This window comes from Cherax quadricarinatus, unplaced genomic scaffold (genome assembly GCF_038502225.1).
Source record: "Cherax quadricarinatus isolate ZL_2023a unplaced genomic scaffold, ASM3850222v1 Contig1238, whole genome shotgun sequence".
Lineage (NCBI taxonomy): Eukaryota > Metazoa > Arthropoda > Malacostraca > Decapoda > Parastacidae > Cherax > Cherax quadricarinatus.
This window is the reverse complement of record NW_027196264.1, coordinates 74,296-99,803: the sequence shown is the minus strand read 5'-3', so window position 1 is coordinate 99,803 and position 25,508 is coordinate 74,296. Positions and strand designations below refer to the sequence as shown.

General features: G+C 44.5%; 1 protein-coding gene across 1 annotated transcript in view; it reads left to right on the top strand.

Annotated features, from left to right (window-relative positions):
* Positions 1-1,410: 1,410 nt before the first annotated feature.
* The window catches only part of LOC138851617 (fibrinogen-like protein 1), a 43,664-nt gene continuing 19,566 nt past the window's right edge, over positions 1,411-25,508 (top strand). Inside the window, exons 1-2 of the mRNA XM_070080914.1 lie at positions 1,411-1,685; positions 7,601-7,728. Of these exons, the coding sequence (XP_069937015.1) occupies positions 1,624-1,685; positions 7,601-7,728 (190 nt within the window). The 5' untranslated portion in view covers positions 1,411-1,623. The remainder of the gene's footprint in view (positions 1,686-7,600; positions 7,729-25,508) is intronic.

Here is a 25,508-nt window from a genome sequence, read left to right as displayed (position 1 = left end):
AGATTATGTTACTCTGTGTTGTAGCTAATACATCTTGTGTTTTGCTTCAGTTTACGTAGCTCTGTGTATTTTGTTGTTCATTAATATATGTGTTATGTTGTAGAGCATGTAGTTCTATGTTGTGTTGTAGAGCATGTAGTTCTATGTTATGTTGTAGAGCATGTACCTCTATGTTATGTTGTAGAGCATGTAGTTCTATGTTATGTTGTAGAGCATGTAGTTCTATGTTGTGTTGTAGAGCATGTAGTTCTATGTTATGTTGTAGAGCATGTACCTCTATGTTATGTTGTAGAGCATGTAGTTCTATGTTATGTTGTAGAGCATGTAGCTCTATGTTATGTTGTAGAGCATGTAGTTCTATGTTATGTTGTAGAGCATGTAGTTCTATGTTGTGTTGTAGAGCATGTAGTTCTATGTTATGTTGTAGAGCATGTAGTTCTATGTTGTGTTGTAGAGCATGTAGTTCTATGTTATGTTGTAGAGCATGTACCTCTATGTTATGTTGTTGAGCATGTACCTCTATGTTATGTTGTTGAGCATGTACCTCTATGTTGTGTTGTAGAGCATGTAGTTCTATGTTATGTTGTAGAGCATGTAGTTCTATGTTATGTTGTAGAGCATGTAGTTCTATGTTATGTTGTAGAGCATGTAGTTCTATGTTATGTTGTAGAGCATGTACCTCTATGTTATGTTGTTGAGCATGTACCTCTATGTTGTGTTGTAGAGCATGTAGTTCTATGTTATGTTGTAGAGCATGTAGTTCTATGTTATGTTGTAGAGCATGTAGTTCTATGTTATGTTGTAGAGCATGTAGTTCTATGTTATGTTGTAGAGCATGTAGTTCTATGTTATGTTGTAGAGCATGTAGTTCTATGTTATGTTGTAGAGCATGTAGCTCTATGTTGTGTTGTAGAGCATGTAGTTCTATGTTATGTTGTAGAGCATGTAGCTCTATGTTATGTTGTAGAGCATGTAGCTCTATGTTGTGTTGTAGAGCATGTAGTTCTATGTTATGTTGTAGAGCATGTAGTTCTATGTTATGTTGTAGAGCATGTAGCTCTATGTTGTGTTGTAGAGCATGTAGCTCTATGTTGTGTTGTAGAGCATGTAGTTCTATGTTATGTTGTAGAGCATGTAGTTCTATGTTATGTTGTAGAGCATGTAGTTCTATGTTATGTTGTAGAGCATGTAGCTCTATGTTGTGTTGTAGAGCATGTAGTTTTATGTTATGTTGTAGAGCATGTAGCTCTATGTTGTGTTGTAGAGCATGTAGTTCTATGTTATGTTGTAGAGCATGTAGCTCTATGTTGTGTTGTAGAGCATGTAGTTCTATGTTATGTTGTAGAGCATGTAGTTCAATGTTATGTTGTAGAGCATGTAGCTCTATGTTGTGTTGTAGAGCATGTAGCTCTATGTTGTGTTGTAGAGCATGTAGCTCTATGTTGTGTTTTAAAACATAAAGTTACATAATGATAAGTATAAGTAGTGTTTATTCTCATGATGTTACATTACCAGGAAAGATTCTAAATTGTCTTGTTATTGCGATAACTTACAGGCAATGACAATCTTCACGCGCTGACGAGTAGAGGTCTTCGTTTCCGGCTCAAGGTAGTCGCTACGAACATGGAGGAAGAAGAGCGATCTGCAGAGTGGAGGACCTTCAGCGTCAGTGATGAGTCCTGCAGGTACTGTCTTATCAAACTACTCTTTATATATATACATACATGCAAAACAATCACATTAAACATGTGATTTCAGAATATGCAAAACAACCACTGTGAAAGAATAGAGAAATTCCAAGCTCTTTCGTAGCTACTCACATTATTAAGGAACAATAAAAGTAATGCATCAAGGAAGGCATATAAAGGGTCTAGACCACACCTCACTATCACACCCCACAACAAAGCAACACCTGACGCATGACTCATAAGAAAGGGAATACTGCCGCAGGCCCGCTGGCCCAACTAGACAGGTCCTTCACACAACCCACCAACAAACTATTCTACTCAAGAATTAAGAATTTTAAAATTTATTATTTGTCCAATGTATTATTAAATTCTTCCCAAACTCTATTAATTATAAGTGGATCTAATTTATATAAACCGAAGGAAATATTCATATTATTGTTAAAACTGCTTTTTATGAAACAAGATTCAATTATATTCCTGTCGACCATGGACTTGCTTGATACTACTTTCTCAACTTTTTGAAAATCAATTGGATGGTTAAAATCTCTCACATGAATAAATAGAACACTGGAATGTTGTCCAGTTCTAATGCTATATTTATGTTGTTTTAATCTTAGTTCGAGACTTTTACCAGTTTGACCGTAATAAACTTTATCACAAATTTTACAAGGAATCTTATAGACACATCCATCAGCATTTTGGGGGGAATTCTTTATCAACAGTTTTTTTATTGTATCAAGATTTTTAAATGTAACTTTGATATTAAAAGTTCACTATAAGTATTGTGCTTTATATGTTGTCATATATACTGTAGTTTAATATATATAATTTTTATGTAATATTTATAGTTTAAGTATCCCCAACAACAATCTTTCCTCATGGTATACTTGAACAATTATCCTGGGGTAGGCTGGCCAGGATAACGTCTACTATACAAATATTTTGTTGTAAATGATGGTATAAATACTATATGTATTTTTTATGTAATTTTTATGTATTATTTATAGTTTCAGTATCCTACGCAACAATCTTTCCTTCTGGTAAATTTAACAGTTCCGGGTAGACTAGCTAGGATAAGGGTCCACTAAGAAAGTATTTTCTTTTGTATGTTGATACATATACTGTAGTTTGATATATACAATTTTTATAGACTATGTTATTATTATTATTATTATTATTATTATTATTATTATTATTATTATTATTATTACTACATTATTATTATTATTATTTCTATTATTATTTGGCTTGAATGTTTGGCGAACTGGTGAGTGCTGGCAGCTTCTACATGTTGAAGGAGTTAGTGACCTCTAGCACCTTTTTTACATCCTAAGAGTTTGGGCACTTATAGATCACTGTATTTAAATTTTCTAGATTTTTTCAACTCTACCACATCAAATGCTATTGTATCTCTGTTACTGGCTATGATAGAGTGACTAGTGTAGAGAGTTTACTGGAAAACTTTAGGTAGGGTAGACCAGCAGATCGTAGGAAGATTATTCAGATGAACTCAGGAGCACAGTAGAATCCTGTCTACTGCTGACAACTGGTCGTAGAGATTCTCTACGACCACGGTACTCTCCACACCAGTTCTACTATCTTCTAGTTATGTCCTAGAATCTGTATTGATAAAGCCACTGGATGGCGAAACGTCTACGATAAAGATAACCAGATGTTGTACGTGTTTCTTCGGTTGAGTACAGAAAAGTTAGTAGTAGAAGAGATGTGAAGACGATATAATCAGTCCATCACCCTTGAAGATCTAGTTCTGAGGTGGTCAGTCCTTACCGAGGTGTCGTAAACCTATTCTTAGCTTTGACAGGCGCCCATATGATGTAGCCGTTATTTGGTTGATGTATACCTCAGGAGATGAGCTCGGTGTTATACTAACCCCAAGATCCTTTTCCTTGAGTGAGGTTTGCAGTAATTGGCTCCCTACCTTCTACTTTATCTGAGGTCTTTTTTGCCTTTCCTCTGACTCCATGATTTTCCATTTTCCTAGGGTTAAATTCCCCCTGTCTTCTTTCATCACATGTCTCCTGTTCTGCTTCATTCAAGAACCCCGTGAAAAATGAGTGTCCTCTCCCTTTTATCTCATTTTGCTTCCCTCCATATTTCTGGGTCCGATTTAAGTATCTCCTTTGTTGTATTTCTTATTTTGCAAACGTCCCGGTTGCCTGGTATCATTTTTCCTGAGGGAGTTCTCTGCTTTCTCCTCTCCTTCAATTCCCTCACTATCTGCTGTTGCTCCTTCTCCAAGTTCCTTGTTCCTCTTGGACCTCTCCCATATCTTGCTCTCTATAGATATCTTCTTGACCATTGTGACGCAAAACCCTCTTAACTTTTTATCCCTCTACTGTTCCATTTTGCTCTTCATCATTTCTGCCAGTGCTTAATGTTCTGCCAACCTATCTCCGGTACCCTTATTTCTTCGTCTTGCCGTGTGTGTATATGTGGGTGTGTGTACTCACCTATTTGTGGTTGCAAAGATTGAGTCATAGCTCCTGCTCCTGGCTCCTAGTCAGTTCCTCGCGATATTTTATATGTCGTTATCACGTCTCTCCTAACCCTCCTGTGCTTCATTGTCGTCAGGCCGATTTCCCTACCACTCTTAGCTGTGGTACTAGTCTTGTTGCAAACCTTTGTACTTTCTCTAATTTCTTGACGTGCTTGACCAGGTGTGGATCCCAAACTGGTGCTGCATACTCCAATCTGGGCCTGACGTACGTGGTATACAGAGTCTTGAACTATTCCTTACGGAGGTATTGAAACGCTATTCTAAGGCTTGCCAGGCACCCACATGCTGCAGCAGCTATCTGGTTGATGTGCTCCTCAGGAGATTTACTCGGTATTATACTCACCCCAAGATCTTTTTCCTTGAGTGAGGTTTGCAGTCTTTGGCCATTTAGACTATACTCTGTCTGCAGTCTCCTGTGCCATTCCCCGTTCTTCATGACTTTCCATTTGACTTTTCAAGGAGCCAGTTGCTGGACCAGAGTTACAACCTATCCAGGTCTCTTTGTAGTCCTGCCTGATCATCATCCGATTTAATTCTCCTCATTAACTTCACATCATCTGCAAACAGGGACACTTCTGTGTCTATCCCTTCCACTACGTCATTCACATATACCAAAAAATGCACAGGTCCTAGGGCTGATCCCTGTGGAACCCCGCTGGGTCAGAGGCGCCCACTCTGAGACCTCATCACGTACCTTGATGCATTGTTGCCTCCCTGTCAGATATTTTCTGATCCACTGCAGTGCTTTTCCTGTTATGTGTGCCTGATCCTCTATCTTTTGCATTAACCTCTTGTGAGGAACTGTGTCGAAGACCTTCTTGCAATCCAAGAAAATGCAGTCTATCCACCCTCTCTCTCGTCTTACTTCTGTTACCTTGTCATAAAACTTCAGTAGGTTGGTGACACAGAATTTTCCTTCCCTGAAACCGTGCTGGTTGTCACTTATGAGCTTACATCTTTCTAGGTGCTTCACCACTTTCCTCCTGATGATCTTCTCCATGACTTTGCATACTACACAGGTCAGTGACACAGATCTACAGTGTAATGCCTCACATCTGTCTCCTTTCTTAAAAATTAGGACTATATTTGCCATCTTCCATACCTCAGGTAGTTGCCGAGTTTCGATGGATGTGTTGAAGATTTTTATTAGTGGCACACAAAGCATCTATGCTCCCTCTCTAAGGATCCACAGAGAGGCGTTGTCCGGTCCCTTAGCCTTTGAGGTATCAAGTTCACATAGCAGCTCCTTCACCTCCTCCTCGGTTGTGTATATTTCATCCAACATTTGTTGGTGTATCCCTTGTTGGCGTGTGTGTGTGTGTGTGTGCGTGTGTGTGTGTGTAGTCACCTATATGTACTCACCTATTTATGGTTGCAGGGGTCGAGATTCGGCTCCTGGCCCCGCCTCTTCACTGATCGCTACTTGGTCCTCTCTCTCCCTGCTCCATGAGAATTATCGTACCTCGTATTAAAGCTATGTATGGTTTCTGCCTCCACCACCTCACTTTCCAGACTGTTCCACTTCCTGACAACGCTGTGATTGAAGAAATACTTAGTAACATCCCTTTGACTCATCTGAGTCTTCAACTTCCACTTGTGACCCCTTGTTTCTGTGTCCTATCTCTGAAACATCCTGTGTCTGCCCACCTTATCTATTCGTCGCAATATTTCGTATATCATTATCATGTCTCCCCTAACCCTCCTGTCCTCGTGTTTTCAGGCCGATTTCTCTTAACCTTTCTTCGTAGGACATTCCCCTTAGCTCTGAAACTAGCCTTTGCATTTTCTCTAATTTCTTGATGTGCTTTACCAGGTGTGCGTTCCAAACTCGTGCTGCATACTCCAGTATGGGCCTGACGTACACGGTATACAGTGTCTTGAACGATTCCTTACTGAGGTATCGGAACGCTATTCTCAGGTTTGCCAGGCGCCCATATACTGCAGTAGTTATCTGGCTGATGTGTGCTTCTGGAGACGTGCTCGGTATTATACTCGCCCCAAGATCTTTCTCCCTGAGTGAGGTTTGCAGTCTTTGGCCACCTAGCCTATACTCGTAGTGTCTGCGGTCTTCTTTGCCCTTCCCCGATCTTCATTACTTTCTATTTTGTGGGGTTAAATTCGAGTAGCCAGTTGCTGGACCACGTGTCCAGCCTGTCCAGGTCTCTTTGGAGTCCTGCCTGATCCTCATCCCTTCTGTCATGTAATTCACATATACCAAAAACAGCACTGGTCCTAGGAGTGACCCCTGTTGAACCCCGCTCGTCACAGGCGCCCATTGTGATACCTCTTTTCGTACCATGACTCGTTTTTGCCTGATCTTATAGCTTCTGCACTAATCTCTTGTGAGGAACTGTGTCGAAGGCCTTCTTGCTGTCCAAGAAAATGCAGTCAACCTACCCTTCTCTCTCGTGACTTACTTCTGTTACCTTGTCATAAAACTCCAGAAGGTTTGTGACACAGAATTTTCCTTCCATGAATCCATGCTGGTTGTCTTCCACTCTCCTGATAATCTTCATGACTTTGCATACTATACACATCAGTGATACTGGTTTATACTTAAGTGCCTCGTTTCTGTCTCATATCTTAAAAATAGGAACTGCATTTGCCGTATTCCATACCTCGGGTAGTTGCCCAGTTTCGAGGGATGTGTTGAAGATCGTCGTTAGTGGCTCACATAGTGTCTCTGCTCCCTCTCTAAGGATCCACTGGAAGATGTTGTCCTGTTCCATCGCCTTTGAGGCATCAAGCATCTTCACCTCTTCCTCAGTTGTGTGTATGTCATCCATCACTTGTTGGTATATTCCTTGAATATCAAAATAGTATACAATACCGACAGGTTGGTAGATAAGACACATAGACAACAGTTAGGCAACTTTATTCCGAAACGTTTCGCCTACACAGTAGGCTTCTTCAGTCGAATACAGAAAGTAGGCAGGAACAGTAGAGATGTGAAGACGATGTAATCAGTCCATCACGCTTGAAGTCGTAGATTTGAGGTTGTCAGTCCCTCAGCCTGGAGAAGTTCAGTTCCTGACTATGGAACTGAACATCTTGTTGAGCTCCTCACATACCTCTTGATCGTCTCTTGTGAGTTCTCTCCTGGCTTCCTCCAACACAACCTTCTCTTGTGAGACAAGTTTATAAATAAAACACGTGCAACATATGTCTTAATTATTATCGCTTCCATTTGGTGGAAGACCTACTCCAGGGAGGACCTACTCCAGGGAGGACCTACTCCAGGGAGGACCTACTCCAGTGAAGACCTACTCCAGTGTTGGGGATGACCACAAACTATCCTTCTTCCAGGTAACAGGAAGAAGGATAGTTTGTAATATTAGGATAGTTGGTAATATTAGACAGTGTCTAATATTACCAACAACAATCACTTCCTCAGGTATCGTGTCACCGCGAAGGAGTATGTCCAAACAAGCAGCCTCGGCGACTGTATTACGAGTGGCAGTTGGGGCACCATGAACGGCATGTATTTCTCAACAAAGGACAGGGACAATGACGACTGGTCAGGTAAGTGATAAGTGTTTGCTCTTAAGTCATCTGTAATTATTTGAAATTCTCAGTTGACGCCAGACACAATGATCACCCTCTCAGCGTGTCGGTGCACCTCCTAGTACACATCTTCACCTTTACAATATTTACAAGATGTGTTTAATTCCCACTTCGGGGATCTTTCCTCTGCCTCCTTGCATTTTGTTGTTACATATTCCATTGTTTCGTTTACTGACTTTCCTGCCAATTCTATGTGCTACTGAACCTCCTGTAAGAAGTTCTTCATACCTGTGTAGTCATCCCTTTTATAGTTTGGCTTTTCCCATTCAACTCCTGTTACCCTCTCCACTTGTAACTCTACTTGATATTCATAGCTCGGAACTACGTGGTCACTAGCTCCAAGGCGCCTCTCGTTTGTGATGTCCTCAATGTCTGAACTGCTTAGGGTGAACACGAGGTCCAATCTTGCTGGTTTATCCTCCCCTCTCTCTCTCTGGTATTGTCCCTGACGTGTTGATTCATGAGGTTTCCCAGTACCACATTCATCTTCTTGGCTCTCCATGTTTCGGGGCCTCCATGAGGCTCCAGGTTTTCCCAGTCGAACTCCCTGTGGTTGAAATCGCCCATAACCATTAACTTTGTTCTGCTCGAGTGAGTTCTTTTTCCCACCTCAGTCAGTGTGTCTAACATCACTCTGTTGTTCTCTTCATATTCCTCTCTTGGCCTCCTGCAGTTCTATGGTGGATTATGCATCACTGCATATTATAGTGTGTGTGTGTGTGTGTGTGTGTGTGTGTGTGTGTGTGTGTGTGTGTGTGTGTGTGTGTGTGTGTACTCACCTAGTTGAAGTTGCGGGGGTCGAGTCCGAGCTCCTGGCCCCGCCTCTTCACTGATCGCTACTAGGTCACTCTCCCTGAGCCGTGAGCTTTATCATACCTCTGCTTAAAGCTATGTATGGATCCTGCCTCCACTACATCGCTTCCCAAACTATTCCACTTACTGACTACTCTGTGGCTGAAGAAATACTTCCTAACATCCCTGTGATTCATCTGTGTCTTCAGCTTCCAACTGTGTCCCCTTGTTACTGTGTCCAATCTCTGGAACATCCTGTCTTTGTCCACCTTGTCAATTCCTCTCAGTATTTTGTATGTCGTTATCATGTCCCCCCTATCTCTCCTGTCCTCCAGTGTCGTCAGGTTGATTTCCCTTAACCTCTCCTCGTAGGACATACCTCTTAGCTCTGGGACTAGTCTTGTTGCAAACCTTTGCACTTTCTCTAGTTTCTTCACGTGCTTGGCTAGGTGTGGGTTCCAAACTGGTGCCACATACTCCAATATGGGCCTAACGTACACGGTGTACAGGGTCCTGAATGATTCCTTATTAAGATGTCGGAATGCTGTTCTGAGGTTTGCTAGGCGCCCATATGCTGCAGCAGTTATTTGGTTGATGTGCGCTTCAGGAGATGTGCCTGGTGTTATACTCACCCCAAGATCTTTCTCCTTGAGTGAGGTTTGTAGTCTCTGACCCCCTAGACTGTACTCCGTCTGCGGCCTTCTTTGCCCTTCCCCAACCTTCATGACTTTGCACTTGGTGGGGTTCAACTCCAGGAGCCAACTGCTGGACCAGGTCTGCAGCCTGTCCAGATCCTTTTGTAGTTCTGCTTGATCCTCGTCCGATTGAATTCTTCTCATCAACTTCATATCATCTGCAAACAGGGACACTTCGGAGTCTATATGTGTGTGAATATGTGTGTGTGTCTGTACTCACCTAGTTGAGGTTGCAGGGGTCGAGTCCCAGCTCCTGGCACCGCCTCTTCATTGAGTGCTACTAGGTCCTCTCTATCCCTGCTCCATGAGTTTTATCATACCTCATCTTAAAGCTATGTATGGTTCCCGCCTCCACTACATTACTTGCTAGGCTATTCCACTTCCTGACTATTCTATGGCTGAAGAAATACTTCCTAATATCCTTTTGGCTCATCTGGGTCTTCAACTTCCACTTGTGACCCCTTGTTTCTGTGTTCACTCTCTGGAACATCCTGTCTCTCTCCACCTTGTCTATTCCATGCAGAATTTTGTATGTTGTTATCATGTCTCCCCTAACCCTCCTGTCCTCCAGTGTCGTCAGGCCGAGTTCCCTTAACCTTTCTTCGCAGGACATTCCCCTTAGCTCTTGAACTAACCTTGTCGCAAGCCTTTGCACTTGGCACGTGCTTGATCAATAGTGGGTTCCAAACATGTGGTGAATACTCTAATATGGGCCTGACGTACACGGTGTACAGTGTCTTGAGCGATTCCTTACTAAGGTATCGGAATGCTATTCTCGATTTGACAGGCGCCCCTAATGCTGCAGCAGTTATCTGGTTAATGTGAACGTCCGAAGACGTGCTCGGTGTTATATTCACCCCAAGATCTTTCTCCTTGAGCGAGGTTTGCGGTCTTTGGCCACCTAACCTATACTCTGTCTGCGGTCTTCTTTGCCCTTCTCCAACCTTCATGACTTTACATTTGGTGGGGTTAAATTCGAGAAACCAGTTGCTGGACCAGGTGTCCAGCCTGTCCAGGTCTCCTTGAAGTCCTACTTGATCCTCATCTGATTTAATTGCCCTCATTAACTTCACATCATCTGCAAACAGGGACATTTCTGAGTCTAACACTTCGATCACGTCATTCACATATACCAGAAATAGCACTGGTCCCAGGACCGACCCCTGTGGGACCCCACTCGTCACAGGTGCCCACTCTGATACTTCATCACATTCCATGACTCGTTGTTGCCTCCCTGTCAGGTATTCTCTGGTCCATTGCATCACCCTTCCTCTTATATGTACCTGGTCCTCTAGATTCTACACCAATCTCCTGTGAGGAACTGTGTCGATGGCCTTCTTGCAGTCCAAGAAGATACAATCAACCCACCCCTCTCTCTCGTGTCTCACTTCTGTTACTTTATCATAAAACTCCAAAAGATTTGTGACACAGGATTTGCCTTCCATAAATCCATGCTGGTTGGTGTTTATACTCTTGTTCCATTCCAGGTGCTCCACCACTCTCCTAATGATATTCTTCTTCATGACTTTACATACTATACACGTCAGTGACACTGGTCTATAGTTTAATGCCTCTTTTCTGTCTCCTATTTTTTAAAAAATGGGGACTACATTTGCCGTAATCCATACCTCAGGTAGTTGCCCAGTTTCAAGGGATGTGTTGAAGATTGTGGTTAGTGGCATACACAGCATATCCGCTCCCTCTCTAATGACCCACGTTGTCTGGTCCCATTGCCTTTGAGGTATCATTGTCCCTTAGCAGCTTCTTCATCTCTTCCTCAGTTGTTTGTATGTAATCCAACTCTTGTTGGTATATTCCTTGCTGGTGTCCCCCTCTGTTCTGTCCTCCCAGAGGCCTTCCTATCTCCACTGTAAATACTTCCTTAAATCTCATGCTGAGCTCCTCACATACCTCTTGATCGTTTCTTTCCTCACCCTGATCACCTGGCCTTTGACTGTTGTCTTCCTCCTAATTTGGCTATACAGCAGTTTCGGGGCAGACTTGACTTTCGATGCTATGTTGTTTTCGTAATGTCGCTGGACCTCCCTCCTTACCTGTGCATACTCGCTTCTGGCTCTTCGACTAATCTCTTTATTTTCCTGGGTCCATTACCTCCTGTACCTTTTCCATTCTCTGGTCCACTTAGTTTTCGCCTCGCTACTCCCTCGAATAAACCAAGGACTCGCATTGGTTTTCCCATTATTTCTACTGCCCTTGGGAATGAACCATTCCTCTGCCTCCTTTATTTTGTTGTTACATATTCCATCATCTCGTTTACTTTCTTACCAGTTCTCTGTCCCACTGAACCTCCTGCAGGAAGTTCCTCATACCTGTGTAGTCCCCCTTTTATAGTTTGGCTTTTCCCATTTAATTCCTGTTATGCTCTCCACTTGTATCTTTACTATATATTCAAAACTCAGAACCACGTGATCACTAGCTTCAAGAGGCCTCTCCTAAGTGATGTCCTCAATGTCTGAACTGCTCAGGGTGGATACAAGGCCCAGTCGTGCTGGTTCATCCTCCCCTCTCTCTCTCTCTCTCTCTGGCAGTGTCCCTGACATGTTGATGCATGAGGTTTTCCAGTACCACATCATCTTGGCTCTCCACGTTTCGGGGCCCCCATGTGGCTCCGGGTTTTCCCAATCAGTCTCCATGTGGTTGAAATCGCCCATAACCAGTAAATTTCCTCTGCTCGAGTGAGCTCTTCTTACCACCTGAGCGAGTGTGTCCACCAACGCTCTGTTGTTCTCTTCGTATTCCTCTCTTGGCCTCCTGCAGTTCTGTGGTGGGTTATACATTATGTTCCCCAGACTGAATTGTTCCTACTATATAGTCCCTTTCTCCAATATCGTCCATGCCTTCCATTTCCTTAAATCCCCATCGGTTTTTCATGAGCAGTGCAACCCCTCCTCCCCCTCTACTATCTTTCCTTAGGATCATATATCCTGGTGAGAAGACTGCATCTGTTATTGTCTCAGTGAGTTTCGTTTCTGTGACTGATGTTATGTCTGGGGATTTCTCACTGATTCTTTCGTGCCACTCCTCGTATTTATTCGCTATTCCTTCCAAGCTCTTCTATCTTCCTTACTCACTCTTCCTCCCTTTTTTGAGCTCTAACTTCCAGTCTTTCCTCATACCTGTGTAGTCCCCCTTTTATAGTTTGGCTTTTCCCATTTAATTCCTGTTATGCTCTCCACTTGTAACTTTACTATATATTCAAAACTCAGAACCACGTGATCACTAGCTTCAAGGGGCCTCTCCTAAGTGATGTCCTCAATGTCTGAACTGCTCAGGGTGGATACAAGGGCCAGTCGTGCTGGTTCATCCTCCCCTCTCTCTCTCTCAGGTTCTTCCCTCCTAGGTTCATCCAACAGATCTCTGATTTTCTGCCCTCTTGAGTAACATATTTTTTTTTTTACCACAGAAAGAAGCTTATGTATTTTCAGGGTGTGTGGGGGGGGGAGGGAAAAGGTTAGAAGAGAGAGAGAAATGAGAGAGGGAGAGAGAGAGAGGAGGGAGGGTGGGGGTGAGGGAAAAGGCTAGGGGAGAGAGTGAGACACACACACACACAGGTGGCTCCAACTTCATCCTGCTCCCTACTTGTATGTCTCATAGCAATAAAAATGCTTTCAAATGAGCTGATGTAGGTAACAGCTCTTAGCTTGCCAATAAATTTAGGAATCCTTAACCTGTAAATAGCTTGTCAATAAAGCTAGGGATCCTTAACCTTGTCAAACCCTGTGTAAAAAAAAATAAAAAAAAGAGAGAAACGAGAAGGGGAGAGAGATAGGGTAGAAAGAGAGAGAGAGAGAGAGAGAGAGAGAGAGAGAGAGAGAGAGAGAGAGAGAGAGAGAGAGAGAGAGAGAGAGAGAGGAGGGTGAGGGAAGAGGCTATGGGAGAGAGAGAAACGAGAGGGAAGAGGGAGAGAGAAAGACAGAAAGAGGGAGAGAGATAGAGGGAGAGAGAAGGATAGAGAGAGAGGAGGGTGGGGGAAAGGACTATGGGAGGGAGAAAGAGAGAGAGAGAGAGGATGGTGGGGAAAAGGCTATGGGAAAGAGAGGAGGGTGGGTGAATAAGGCTATGGGGAGAAAGAGAGAAACGAGAGGGAGAGGAGGGAGGAGGGTGGGGGCGAAGGCTATGGGAGAGAGAGAGAGAGTAGGATAAGGGAAAAGGCTACAGGGGAGAGAGAAAGACAGAAACAAGAGGGAAGGGGAAGAGAGAAAGGTAGAAAGAAGAAGAGAGAGAAAGAGAGAGAGAGAGAGATAGAGAGAGAGAGAGAGATGGATAGGGAGAGAGAGAGGTAGAGAGAGGGGTAGAGAGAGAGAGAGAGAGACCACAAGGCTGTTTTTACGACACTTAAGATCCCAACAGAACGAGGTGAGGAGTCCACACGCACAACCTGGCTATGGTAGAGGTACCTAGCCAGCCCTTTGCTTTGAGCTCGCCACCACCTATTGGAATGCTCTTCTCCAAGGGGATGTTGACAACCAAGTGAAAGTCTTCACTGGACACATCCTTAATCTACAACAAGAACACATTCCTCACCGGCAATATGTGACGAAGCCTACAGATCAGCCTTGGTTTGGCTTTCGTTGTAGAGAGGCTGCTACTGCTAAGTACAAAGCATGGCGAAGGTATAAGAGACATCCTACCACCTATAACAGGAACTTGCACAGGCAAGCCTGTAGGCATATGGGTGACGTTCAAAAGTGGGCCATTGCTAAATGGGAGGTGAACACAAAAAGAAAGTTAGAATCAGGTAGGGTAGGCTCCAAAACCTGGTGGTCCCTGGTCAAGGACAGACAAGGGTATCTGCCTGATGAACTCATTCCTCCACTAAATCGACAGGATGGGACCACCTCTACTAGTAGTCAAGAGAAGGCGGACCTCTTTGCTGAACACTTTGCTACCAAAATGCAAGTTCCTGATCCAGCAAGGGACCCTCCTTGGCTAGCTGCAAGAACTGTGTCAAAACTGTCAGTGGTGACAGTCAGGCAGGAGGAGGTGCATTTCCTTCTTAAATCGCTTGACCAAGAAAAGGCTGTGGGCCCAAAGAAGTTGAGCCCAAGATTGCTGAGAAGATGTGCAGACCAGCCAGCAGCACCTCTAACTCGCATCTTTCAGCACTGCCTGGTACAGTGTAAATGGCCCTCTCTGTGGAAAGAGGCAAATGTAGTCCCTGTTCACAAAAAGAAGAGCAGAGCAGAAATCAGCAACTACAGACCAGTGTCACTCCTGTCAATCACTGGTAAGGTCCTTGAGACAATAATCTCAAGACAAATGACAGAGTTTTTTAACTACCACTCAATACTTTGTGATCGTCAATATGACTGCAGGAAAGGTTACTCTGCTGCTGATCTGTTGTTAAACCTCTCCACTAAGTGGCACCAGTCACTGGATGAATCCAAAGTCAGCTGTGTGGTAGCACTGGACATTACTGGTGCTTTCGACCGGGTGTGGCACCAGGGCCTCTTAGCAAAACTTCAAGCACTGGGAATTGCAGGCTCTACGCTATGTCTCCTCAGTGATTACCTTCATGGTAGATCTCTAAGTGTAGTTCTCAATGGAACGGAATCAGCAAGACACCCTATTGGGGCAAGTGTTCCACAAGGAAGTGTGCTGGGACCATTGTTATGGAATGTCTACTTCAACGACCTTCTTCATCTCATCCCAGAATCACATGCATATGCAGACGACTGTACACTGACATTCACTTATCCAAGAGAAGAAATGCCAGCTGCTCTATGCTACATCAATCACCAGCTAAGAGCTATATCAGCTTGGGAAAATAGATGGCAAGTAACATTTGCACCTGAGAAAACCAAATGATGATGGTCATTAGGCACCATAATGGTAATGCTGGTGCAGTAGTAAGGATGAATGGGAGGCTGTTGGCACCTGGAGAAGAAGTTGATATCCTTGGGGTGAAATCTGACTCCAAACTAACCATGTAGAACCATGTTGTAAATCTTGCAAACAAGGCAGCCAGGAAGTTTACAGCACTTCGTCGTATCTCGCATCTGCTTGACAGTAGGGGTTGCAAGATCCTGTACAAGGCACAAGTACGCTCACACCTTGAGTATGCTCCACTTTCTTGGTTTGCCTGCCCCCCCCCCCCCTCTCATCTGCGATTGCTTGACAGAGTAGAGAACAGAGCAAGATGTCTCATCTCTCGCCTGGACCCATCCTGGATAGATCTGTCATTTCAGCAGAGCCTTCAACACAGGAGGGATGTGGGTGGCCTTACTGTTATGTACAAGGCCAATATTGTCAAAGTACCACACTTGGATCCACTTCGAGGACAGCGTGAAACAAGCTTTTATGCCACAAGGCGGGCAGAAAGCAACAACTTCACTCTGGCTGTACCCTTCTCCAGAACATTACTCCATCTGAGATCATATATACCCAGGATGACTCGAGTATGGAACACATTCGTACAGCATAATGATGTCAACAAGATAAAGTCAGTTGATCAAATGAAAATGCTGGCCCACAGATGGCTCCAACTTCATCCTGCTCCCTACTTGTATGTCTAATAACAATAAAAATGCTTTCAAATGAGCTGATGTAGGTAACAGCTCTTAGCTTGCCAATAAAGTTAGGAATGCTTAACCTGTAAATAGCTTGTCAATAAAGCTAGAGATCCTTAACCTTGTCAAACCCTGTGTAAAACAGAGAGAGAGAGAGAGAGAGAGAGAGAGAGGGATGGGGAGAGAAAGGGAAGGATGGGGTTAGTGGTTTATGTGTGGTCAATTTCCACGAGTCTGCTGGCTGTCGCCAGCCTTCTAACCTTCCTACCTTGATTTAAGTAGGTCGTGCTGTCAGGCTTTTTGGGCTATCCTAGGTTCTCTACACGCATGCTGCTATGTACCATGCCTATGCATATGCACCTACTGCATATGCACCGGTGGTCTGGGTGGCCCGGTGGTCTGGTGGCTGTGGCCCGGTGGTCTGGTGGCTAAAGTTCCCGCTTCACACACGGAGGGCCCGGGTTCGATTCCCGGCGGGTGGAAATTCCGACACGTTTCCTTACACCTATTGTCCTGTTCACCTAGCAGCAAATAGGTACCTGGGTGTTAGTCGACTGGTGTGGGTCGCATCCTGGGGGGACAAGATTAAGGACCCCAATGGAAATAAGTTAGACAGTCCTCGATGACGCACTGACTTTCTTGGGTTATCCTGGGTGGCTAACCCTCCGGGGTTAAAAATCCGAACGAAATCTTATCTTATCTTATCTTATATCGTGTATACCTGAAACTATACTTACTTGCTTACTGAATAAGATAAGATAAGATTTCGTTCGGATTTTTAACCCCGGAGGGTTAGCCACCCAGGATAACCCAAGAAAGTCAGTGCGTCATCGAGGACTGTCTAACTTATTTCCATTGGGGTCCTTAATCTTGTCCCCCCAGGATGCGACCCACACCAGTCGACTAACACCCAGGTACCTATTTGCTGCTAGGTGAACAGGACAATAGGTGTAAGGAAACGTGTCGGAATTTCCACCCGCCGGGAATCGAACCCGGGCCCTCCGTGTGTGAAGCGGGAACTTTAGCCACCAGACCACCGGGCCACCACAATAAACCATGTTAGTGTTAATTATCTGACCTTAGTGCCTCTGCATGCACTACAAAGCCTGTGGTCCCCACACTTAATCCTCTCCCCAATTCTACTCCTTTGTTAAGTACCCTAAGTATGATACCCAGCTCTCCAGAGCAGTGATCAAGGGCACTGCAACCACAAAAAAAAGCTTTGTACGTTACGTCTGGCAGGCCCACGTCTGCTCCGCTCATGCGTTGTAAGATGCTTCCAGTCTTGGTTCCTCTTCTGTTTCTTCTTCACTGTATTCACTATACACTGTATTCACTAACTCATCTATCACTGTATTCACTATACACTGTATTCACTAACTCATCTATCACTGTATGAACTATACACTGGATTCACTAACTCATCTATCACTGTATGAACTATACACTGTATTCACTAACTCATCTATCACTGTATGAACTATACACTGGATTCACTAACTCATCTATCACTGTATGAACTATACACTGTATTCACTAACTCATCTATCACTGTTGTGTGTGTGTGTGTGTGTGTGTACTCACCTATTTGTACTCACCTATTTGTGGTTGCAGGGGTCGAGTCCTAGCTCCTGGCCCCGCCTCTTCACCGGTTGCTACTAGGCCCTCTCTCTCCCCGCTCCATGAGCTTTATCAAACCTCGTCTTAAAACTGTGTATGGTTCCTGCCTCCACTACGTCATTTTCTAGGCTATTCCACTGCCTTACAACTCTATGACTGAAGAAATACTTCCTAATATCTCTCTGACTCATTTGTGTCTTCAACTTCCAATTGTGGCCTCTTGTTTCTGTGTCCCCTCCCTGGAACATCCTGTCTTTGTCCACCTTGTCTATTCCACGCAGTATTTTATATGTCGTTATCATGTCTCCCCTGACCCTCCTGTCCTCCAGTGTCGTCAGGCCGATTTCCCTTAATCTTTCTTCATTGGACATTCCCCTTAGCTCTGGAACTAACCTTGTCGCAAACCTTTGTACTTTCTCTAGTTTCTTGACGTGCTTTATCAAGTGCGGGTTCCAAACAGGTGCTGCATACTCCAGTATGGGCCTGACATACACGGTGTACAGTGTCTTGAACGATTCCTTACTAAGGTATCGGAATGCTGTTCTCAGGTTTGCCAGGCGCCCATATGCTGCAGCAGTTATCTGATTGATGTGTGCTTCCGGAGACATGCTCGGTGTTATACTCACCCCAAGATCTTTCTCCTTGAGTGAGGTTTGCAGTCTTTGGCCACCTAGCCTATACTCTGTCTGTGGTCTTCTGTGCCCTTCCCCTATCTTCATGACTTTGCATTTGGCAGAATTAAATTCGAGAAGCCATTTGCTGGACCAGGTGTCCAGTCTGTCCAGGTCTCTTTGAAGTCCTGCCTGGTCCTCATCAGATTTAATTCTCCTCATTAACTTCACATCATCTGCAAACAGGGACACTTCTGAGTCTAACCCTTCCATCATGTCGTTCACATATACCAAAAATAGCACTGGTCCTAGGACCGACCCCTGTGGGACCCCGCTCGTCACAGGTGCCCACTGTGATACATCATTACGTACCATGACTCGTTGTTGCCTCCCTGTCAGGTATTCTCTGATCCATTGCAGTGCCCTTCCTGTTATATGCGCCTGATGCTCTAGCTTCTGCACTAATCTCTTGTGAGGAACTGTGTCAAAGGCCTTCTTGCAGTCCAAGAAGATGCAATCAACCCACCCCTCTCTCTCGTGTCTTACTTCTGTTATTTTATCATAAAACTCCAGAAGGTTTGTGACACAGGATTTGCCTTCCGTGAATCCTTGCTGGTTGGCATTTATACTCTTGTTCCGTTCCAGGTGCTCCACCACTCTCCTCCTGATAATCTTCTCCATAATTTTGCATACTATACACGTCAATGACACAGGTCTATAGTTTAGTGCCTCTTTTCTGTCTCCTTTTTTAAAAATGGGAACTACATTTGCCGTCTTCCATACCTCAGGTAGTTGCCCAGTTTCCAGGGACGTGTTGAAGATTGTGGTAAGTGGCACGCACAACATATCTGCTCCCTCTCTAAGGACCCACGGGGAGATGTTGTCCGATCCCATTGCCTTTGAGGTATCGATGTCCCTTAGCAGTTTCTTCACCTCCTCCTCATCTGTATGTATGTCGTCCAACACTTGTTGGTGTATTCCTTGCTGGTGTCCCCATCTGGTCTGTCCCCCCAGAGTCCTTCCTGTCTCTACTGTAAATACTTCCTTAAATCTCGTGTTGAGCTCCTCACATACCTCTTGATCGTTTCTTGTGAGTTCTCCACCTTCTTTCCTCAGCCTTATCACCTGGTCCTTGACTGTTGTCTTCCTCCTAATGTGGCTATACAGCAGTTTCGGGTCAGATTTGACTTTCGATGCTATGTCGTTTTCATACTGTCGCTGGGCCTCCCTCCTTATCTGTGCATACTCGTTTCTGGCTCTTCTACTAATCTCCTTGTTTTCCTGGGTCCTATGCCTCCTGTACCTTTTCCATTCTCTGTTGCACTTAGTTTTTGCCTCCCTACACCTTCGGGTAAACCAAGGACTCGTTTTGGTCTTCCTATTATTTCTGTTTCCCTTGGGAACAAAACTTTCCTCTGCCTCCTTGCACTTTGTTGCCACATATTCCATCATCTCGTTTACTGATTTTCCTACCATTTCTCTGTCCCACTGAACCTCCTGCAGGAAGTTTCTCATACCTGTGTAGTCCCCCCTTTTATAGTTTGGCCTGTCCCCTTCAGTTCCTGTTACCTTCTCCACTTGTAACTCTACTATATAATCAAAACTCAGAACCACGTGATCGCTAGCTCCAAGGGGCCTCTCGTAAGTGATGTCCTCAATGTCTGAACTGCTCAGGGTGAACACAAGATCCAGTCTTGCTGGCTCATCCTCCCCTCTCTCTCTGGTTGTGTCCCTGACATGTTGATGCATGAGGTTTTCAAGTACCACATCCATCATCTTGGCTCTCCATGTTTCGGGACCCCCATGTGGCTCCAGGTTTTCCCAGTCGATCTCCCTGTGGTTGAAATCGCCCATTACCAGTAACTTTGCTCTGCTCGAGTGAGCTCTTCTTGCCACCTCAGCCAGTGTGTCCACCATCACCCTGTTGTTTTCTTCGTACTCCTCTCTTGGCCTCCTGCAGTTCTGTGGTGGGTTATACATCACTCCAATGACTACTTTATGTTCTCCGGACTGAATTGTACCTACAATGTAGTCTCTTTCTCCAATCATGTCCATGCCTTCCATTTCCTCAAATCCCCATCGGTGTTTTATGAGCAGTGCAACCCCTCCTCCCCCTCTACTCCTTCTATCTTTCCTCAGGATCTGATATCCCGTTGGGAAGATTGTGTCTGTTATTGTCTCAGCGAGTTTTGTTTCTGTGACTGCTATGATGTCTGGGGATTTTTCACTGATTCTTTCGTTCCACTCCTCATGTTTATTCGTTATTCCATCCGCGTTTGTGTACCAAACTTTCAGTTTCTTTTCTATCATTGTGGTCATGCAAGAATATTGGGGTTGGGGGAGCGAGAGCCTTGGTGGGGGCCTATGTGGGGCTGTGGTGTAGGTGGGGTTTGTGATGATGGGGGTGGGGTCAGAATGCCCATAAGGGACAGCTGTTGGGGTGAGGTTTGTGATATGGGGGTTGGTGGCAGAGGGAACAGTGAGTGGGTTGTAGTATAGGTTGCTCAGTTGCGTTGGGAATGTCGCGGTTGGAGTCTTTTGGTGGGAGATTCTGTGGGGTGTTTGCCCTTCCTCCTGTGTCTGGGTCCTGCTCATTTTCGTCATTGCCTCTTGTTCCTCCTTGCGTCTCTGTACCCTCTGTGTGTGTGTATGTGTGTGTGTGTATGTGTGTGTGTGTATGTGTGTGTGTACTCACCTATTTGTACTCACCTATTTGTGGTTGCAGGGGTCGAGTCCTAGCTCCTGGCCCCGCCTCTTCACCGGTTGCTACTAGGTCCTCTCTCTCTGTCCCATCAGCTTTATCAAACCTCATCTTAAAACTATGTATGGTTCCTGCCTCCACTACGTCATTTTCTAGGCTATTCCACTTACTGACAACTCTATGACTGAAGAAATACTTCCTAACTATCCCTGTGAATCATCTGTGTCTTCAACTTCCAACTGTGTCACCTTGTTGCTGTGTCCAGTCTCTGGAACATCCTGTCTCTGTCCACCTTGTCAATTCCTCTCAGTATTTTATATGTCATTATCATGTCCCCCCTATCTCTCCTGTTCTCCAATGTCGTCAGGTCGAGTTCTCTTAACCTCTCCTCGTAGGACATACCTCTTATCTCTGGGACTAGTCTTGTTGCAAACCTTTGTACTTTAGGTAATATCTTGACGTGCTTGACCAGGTGTGGGTTCCATACTGGTGCTGCATACTCTAATATGGGCCTAACATACACGGTGTACAGTGTCTTGAATGATTCCTTATTAAGGTATCGGAATGCTGTTCTCAGCTTTGCCAGGCGCCCATATGCTGCAGCAGTTATCGGGTTGATGTGTTCCTCCGGAGACATGCTCGGTGTTATACTCACCCCAAGATCTTTCTCCTTGAGTGAGGTTTGCAGTCTCTGGCCACCTAGCCTATACTCTGTCTGCGGTCTTCTTTGCCCCTCCCCAATCTTCATGACTTTGCATTTGGCAGGATTGAATTCGAGAAGCCAGTTTCTGGACCACATGTCCAGCCTGTCCAGGTCTCTTTGAAGTCCTGCCTCATCCTCATCAGATTTAATTCTTCTCATTAACTTCACATCATCTGCGAATAGGGACACTTCAGAGTCTTTTCCTTCCATCATGTCGTTCACATATCCAAAAATAGCACTGGTCCTAGGACTGACCCCTGTGGGACCCCGCTCGTCACAGGCACCCACTGTGATACATCTTCACGTACTATGACTCGTTGCTGCCTCCCTGTCAGGTATTCCCTGATCCATTGCAGTGCCCTTCCTGTTATATGCGCCTGATGCTCCAGCTTCTGCACTAATCTCTTGTGAGGAACTGTGTCAAAGGCCTTCTTGCAGTCTAAGAAGACGCAATCAACCCACCCCTCTCTCTCTTGTCTTACTTCTGTTACCTTGTCATAAAATGACAGGAGGTTTGTGACACAGGATTTGCCTTCCGTGAATCCATGCTGGTTGGCATTTATACTCTTGTTCCGTTCCAGGTGCTCCACCACTCTCCTCCTGATAATCTTCTCCATAATTTTGCATATTATACACGTCAATGACACAGGTCTATAGTTTAGTGCCTCATTTTGTGTCTCCTTTTTTAAAAATGGGAACTACATTTGCCGTCTTCCATACCTCAGGTAGTTGCCCAGTTTCCAGGGATGTGTTGAAGATTGTGGTTAAGTGGCACGCACAACATATCTGCTCCCTCTCTAAGGACCCCCGGGGAGATGTTGTCCAGTCCCATCGCCTTTGAGGTATCGATGTCACTTAGCAGCTTCTGCACCTCCTCCTCATCTGTATGTATGTCATCCAGCACTTGTTGGTATATTCCCTGCTGGTGTTCCCTTCTGGTCTGTCTTCCCACAGTCCTTCCTGTCTCTACTGTAAAAACTTCCTTAAATCTCCTGTTTAGCTCCTCACATACCTCCTGGTCATTTCTTGTGAGTTCTCCACCTTGTGTCCTCAATCTGATCACCTGGTCTTTGACTGTTGTCTTCCTCCTGATGTGGCTTTACAACAGCTTCGGGTCAGATTTGACTTTCGATGCTATGTCGTTTTCATACTGTCGCTTGGGCTCCCTCCTTATTTGTGCATACTCGTTCCTGGCTCTGCGACTGATCTCCCTATTTTTGTGTATTCTCTGACTTCTGTACTTTTTCCATTCTCTATTGCACTTAGTTTTTGCCTCCTTACACCGTCGGGTAAACCAGGGGCTCGTTCTGGTCTTCCCATTGTTTCTGTTGCACTTGGGGATAAATCTTTCCACTGCCTCCTTGCATTTTGTTGTTATATATTCCATCATTTTGTTTACTGGCTTTCCTGCCGTTCTCTGTCCCACGGGACCTCCTGCATGAAGTTCCTCAACCCTATGTAGTCCCTTCTTTTATAGTCAGGCTTTTCCCATTCAACTCCTGTTATTCTCTCCACTTGCAACTCTATTATGTATTCAAAGCACAGAACCATGTGGTCGCTAGCTCCTAGGGGACTCTCATACGTGATGTCCTCAATGTCTGAACTGCCCGGGGTGAACACAAGGTCCAATCTTGCTGGTTTATCCTCCCCTCTCACTCTGGTAGTGTCCTTAACATGGTGGTGCATGAGGTTTTCCAGCACCACGTCCAACATCTTGGCTCTCCATGTTTCGGGACCCCCATGTGGCTCCAGGTTTTCCCAGTCGATCTCCCTGTGGTTGAAATCGCCCATAACCAGCAACTTTGCTCTGCTCGAGTGAGCTCTTCTTGCCACCTCAGCCAATGTGTCCACCATTGCTCTGTTGCTCTCTTCATATTCCTCTCTTGGCCTCCTGCAGTTCTGTGGTGGATTATACATCACTGCAATGACCACCTTGTGCTCCCCAGACTGAAGTGTGCCTATGTAGTCTCTTTCTCCCGTCTCGTCTATGCCTCCCATTTTCTCGAATTTCCATCGGTTTTTTTACGAGCAGAGCAACCCCTCCTCCCCCTCTGCCCCTTCTATCTTTCCTCATGATCTGGTGTCCTGGTGGGAAGATTGCATCTGTTATTGTCTCCGTGAGTTTTGTCTCTGTAACTGCTATGATGTCTGGGGACTTCTCATTGATTCTTTCTTGCCATTCCTCATGTTTATTCGTTAATCCATCCGCATTTGTGTACCAAACCTTCAACTTCTGTTCTAATACTGTAACTGTGGTGTGGGGGGTGGGAACAGAGGGATCGGTGTGTGATGGTTGGTTTGGATTGTTCAGTTGCCTTGGGGGTGTCGTGGCTGGAGTCCTTCTGCAGGTGTTTCTGGGGGGTGTGTTTGTCCTTCCACTTGTTCCTGGGTTGTAAAGTAAAAGGACACAAGTGCAACTAATGTGACATTTATTGTGGCAACGTTTCGCTCTCCAGGAGCTTTATCAAGCCATTACAAACAATACATGGACACAGAGGGTATATAAAGGCTCAGAGTGAGGTGAATACTAGTGAGGTACCATTTCGATGTTCACTAGTGGTAGTAGTAGTAGTAGTAGTAGTAGTAGTGGTAGTGACAAAAGTAATACAATATGGTAGAGCAATTAATTCGTACATGAGTAAAAGGATATAAAAGCTATTTCTGCTCTCCTTTTTCATTTCCTCCCATTTCTCTTTTCGTTTTTGCACTCTCTCTTTCTGCATCGTCCTTTCTTCCTGTGTTCTGTCTCGATCGAGGTACACACTCATGAACTCCTGTTTGCCTCTCAGCCGTGCTTTCTCCTGCAGGATCATGGTTCGGGTTGATTCTGCCTTGAAAATTACTTTGAGAGGCCGATTCCTTTTCTTTGTGAACCACCCGATTCTCCGAAAATTTGCCACCTGGGTCATGTCCCCTTCGCCTATCACCTTCATGATACCTTCAATCGCTTTTTTCTCCTCCTGTGTGTGTGTGTGTGTGTGTGTGTGTGTGTGTGTGTGTGTGTGTGTGTGTGTGTGTGTGTGTGTGTGTGTGTGTGTGTGTGTGTGTGTGTGTGTGTGTACCAGTGTATACGTGGATCTGTGTGTATGTGGGTCTGTGTCTGTGTGGGTCTGTGCTTGTGTGTGTTTCAAGTAGATAACATCACAACTTTACGACTCTTTGAATGGAATACAGAGGTGAGTTTTATACCCGAGACAGTAGATGCCGAGATGTAATTTTAAGGTCTTGAACAGTTTATTTAAGGTATACAGACACATAGCTTTGATTGAAGGAGTTTGGTCTCTTAGCTTAATGAAGAATCACGTACTGGAGCCAGAAACGAGACGTAGTAACTGAAAACTTCATCTGAAGAAGGTCATATCAGTAACCTGGGCCAGGGTTTTAGAAAACAGGCTGGACAAACGTATGCGTCGGGATATATAGTTTTAGAAAACATCTTATGTTTCAAAATTCTACGGTGAGGTTGTGTCATTTAAGATTATATTAATGGTATACATTACAGACATTCTAATGAATAAGGCACAAGAACCTTAATTAGTTATCGCTTTTGCAGAAACATTTTGTCAACGAAGCAGCTAAAATTCTGAATGTCGAACACGGAAAAGAATTTCATGTTAGAGAGAAGTAATTATACGGTACTTAATATTTTAGCTTAGACTGAAGGTTTTCGGTACCTTAGCCTAAACCAGAGGTGAGATACAACAATTTAAGTTGGTATTTGAGGTTGTTAATCACGCTAGTGGACCTAAGTCATACTAGTAAGTTGGGCCATTGTTTTAAAACAGATTAGTAAATTATATGAGTGAGACGAGTTGGGTGGAGCTCTTTACTGAAGTACGTCATGCCATTATGTAGGGCAAGTGTTTAAAAATAGGATGAACAAATACATGAGTGAGGCGAGATGACTGGGACAGTTGACGAAGAGATCCTCTGTACAAAGATGCTGGAGTTACTTTGTTACACACATAGCATTATGAACTCAGATTAAGCTGTAATAAATAAATGACAGTGAATAAGCAGAGATCATGTTCTACAACCTCGGATGTTCGGGCTTCTAATAAAGAATGATAACAAATTCCCACTACA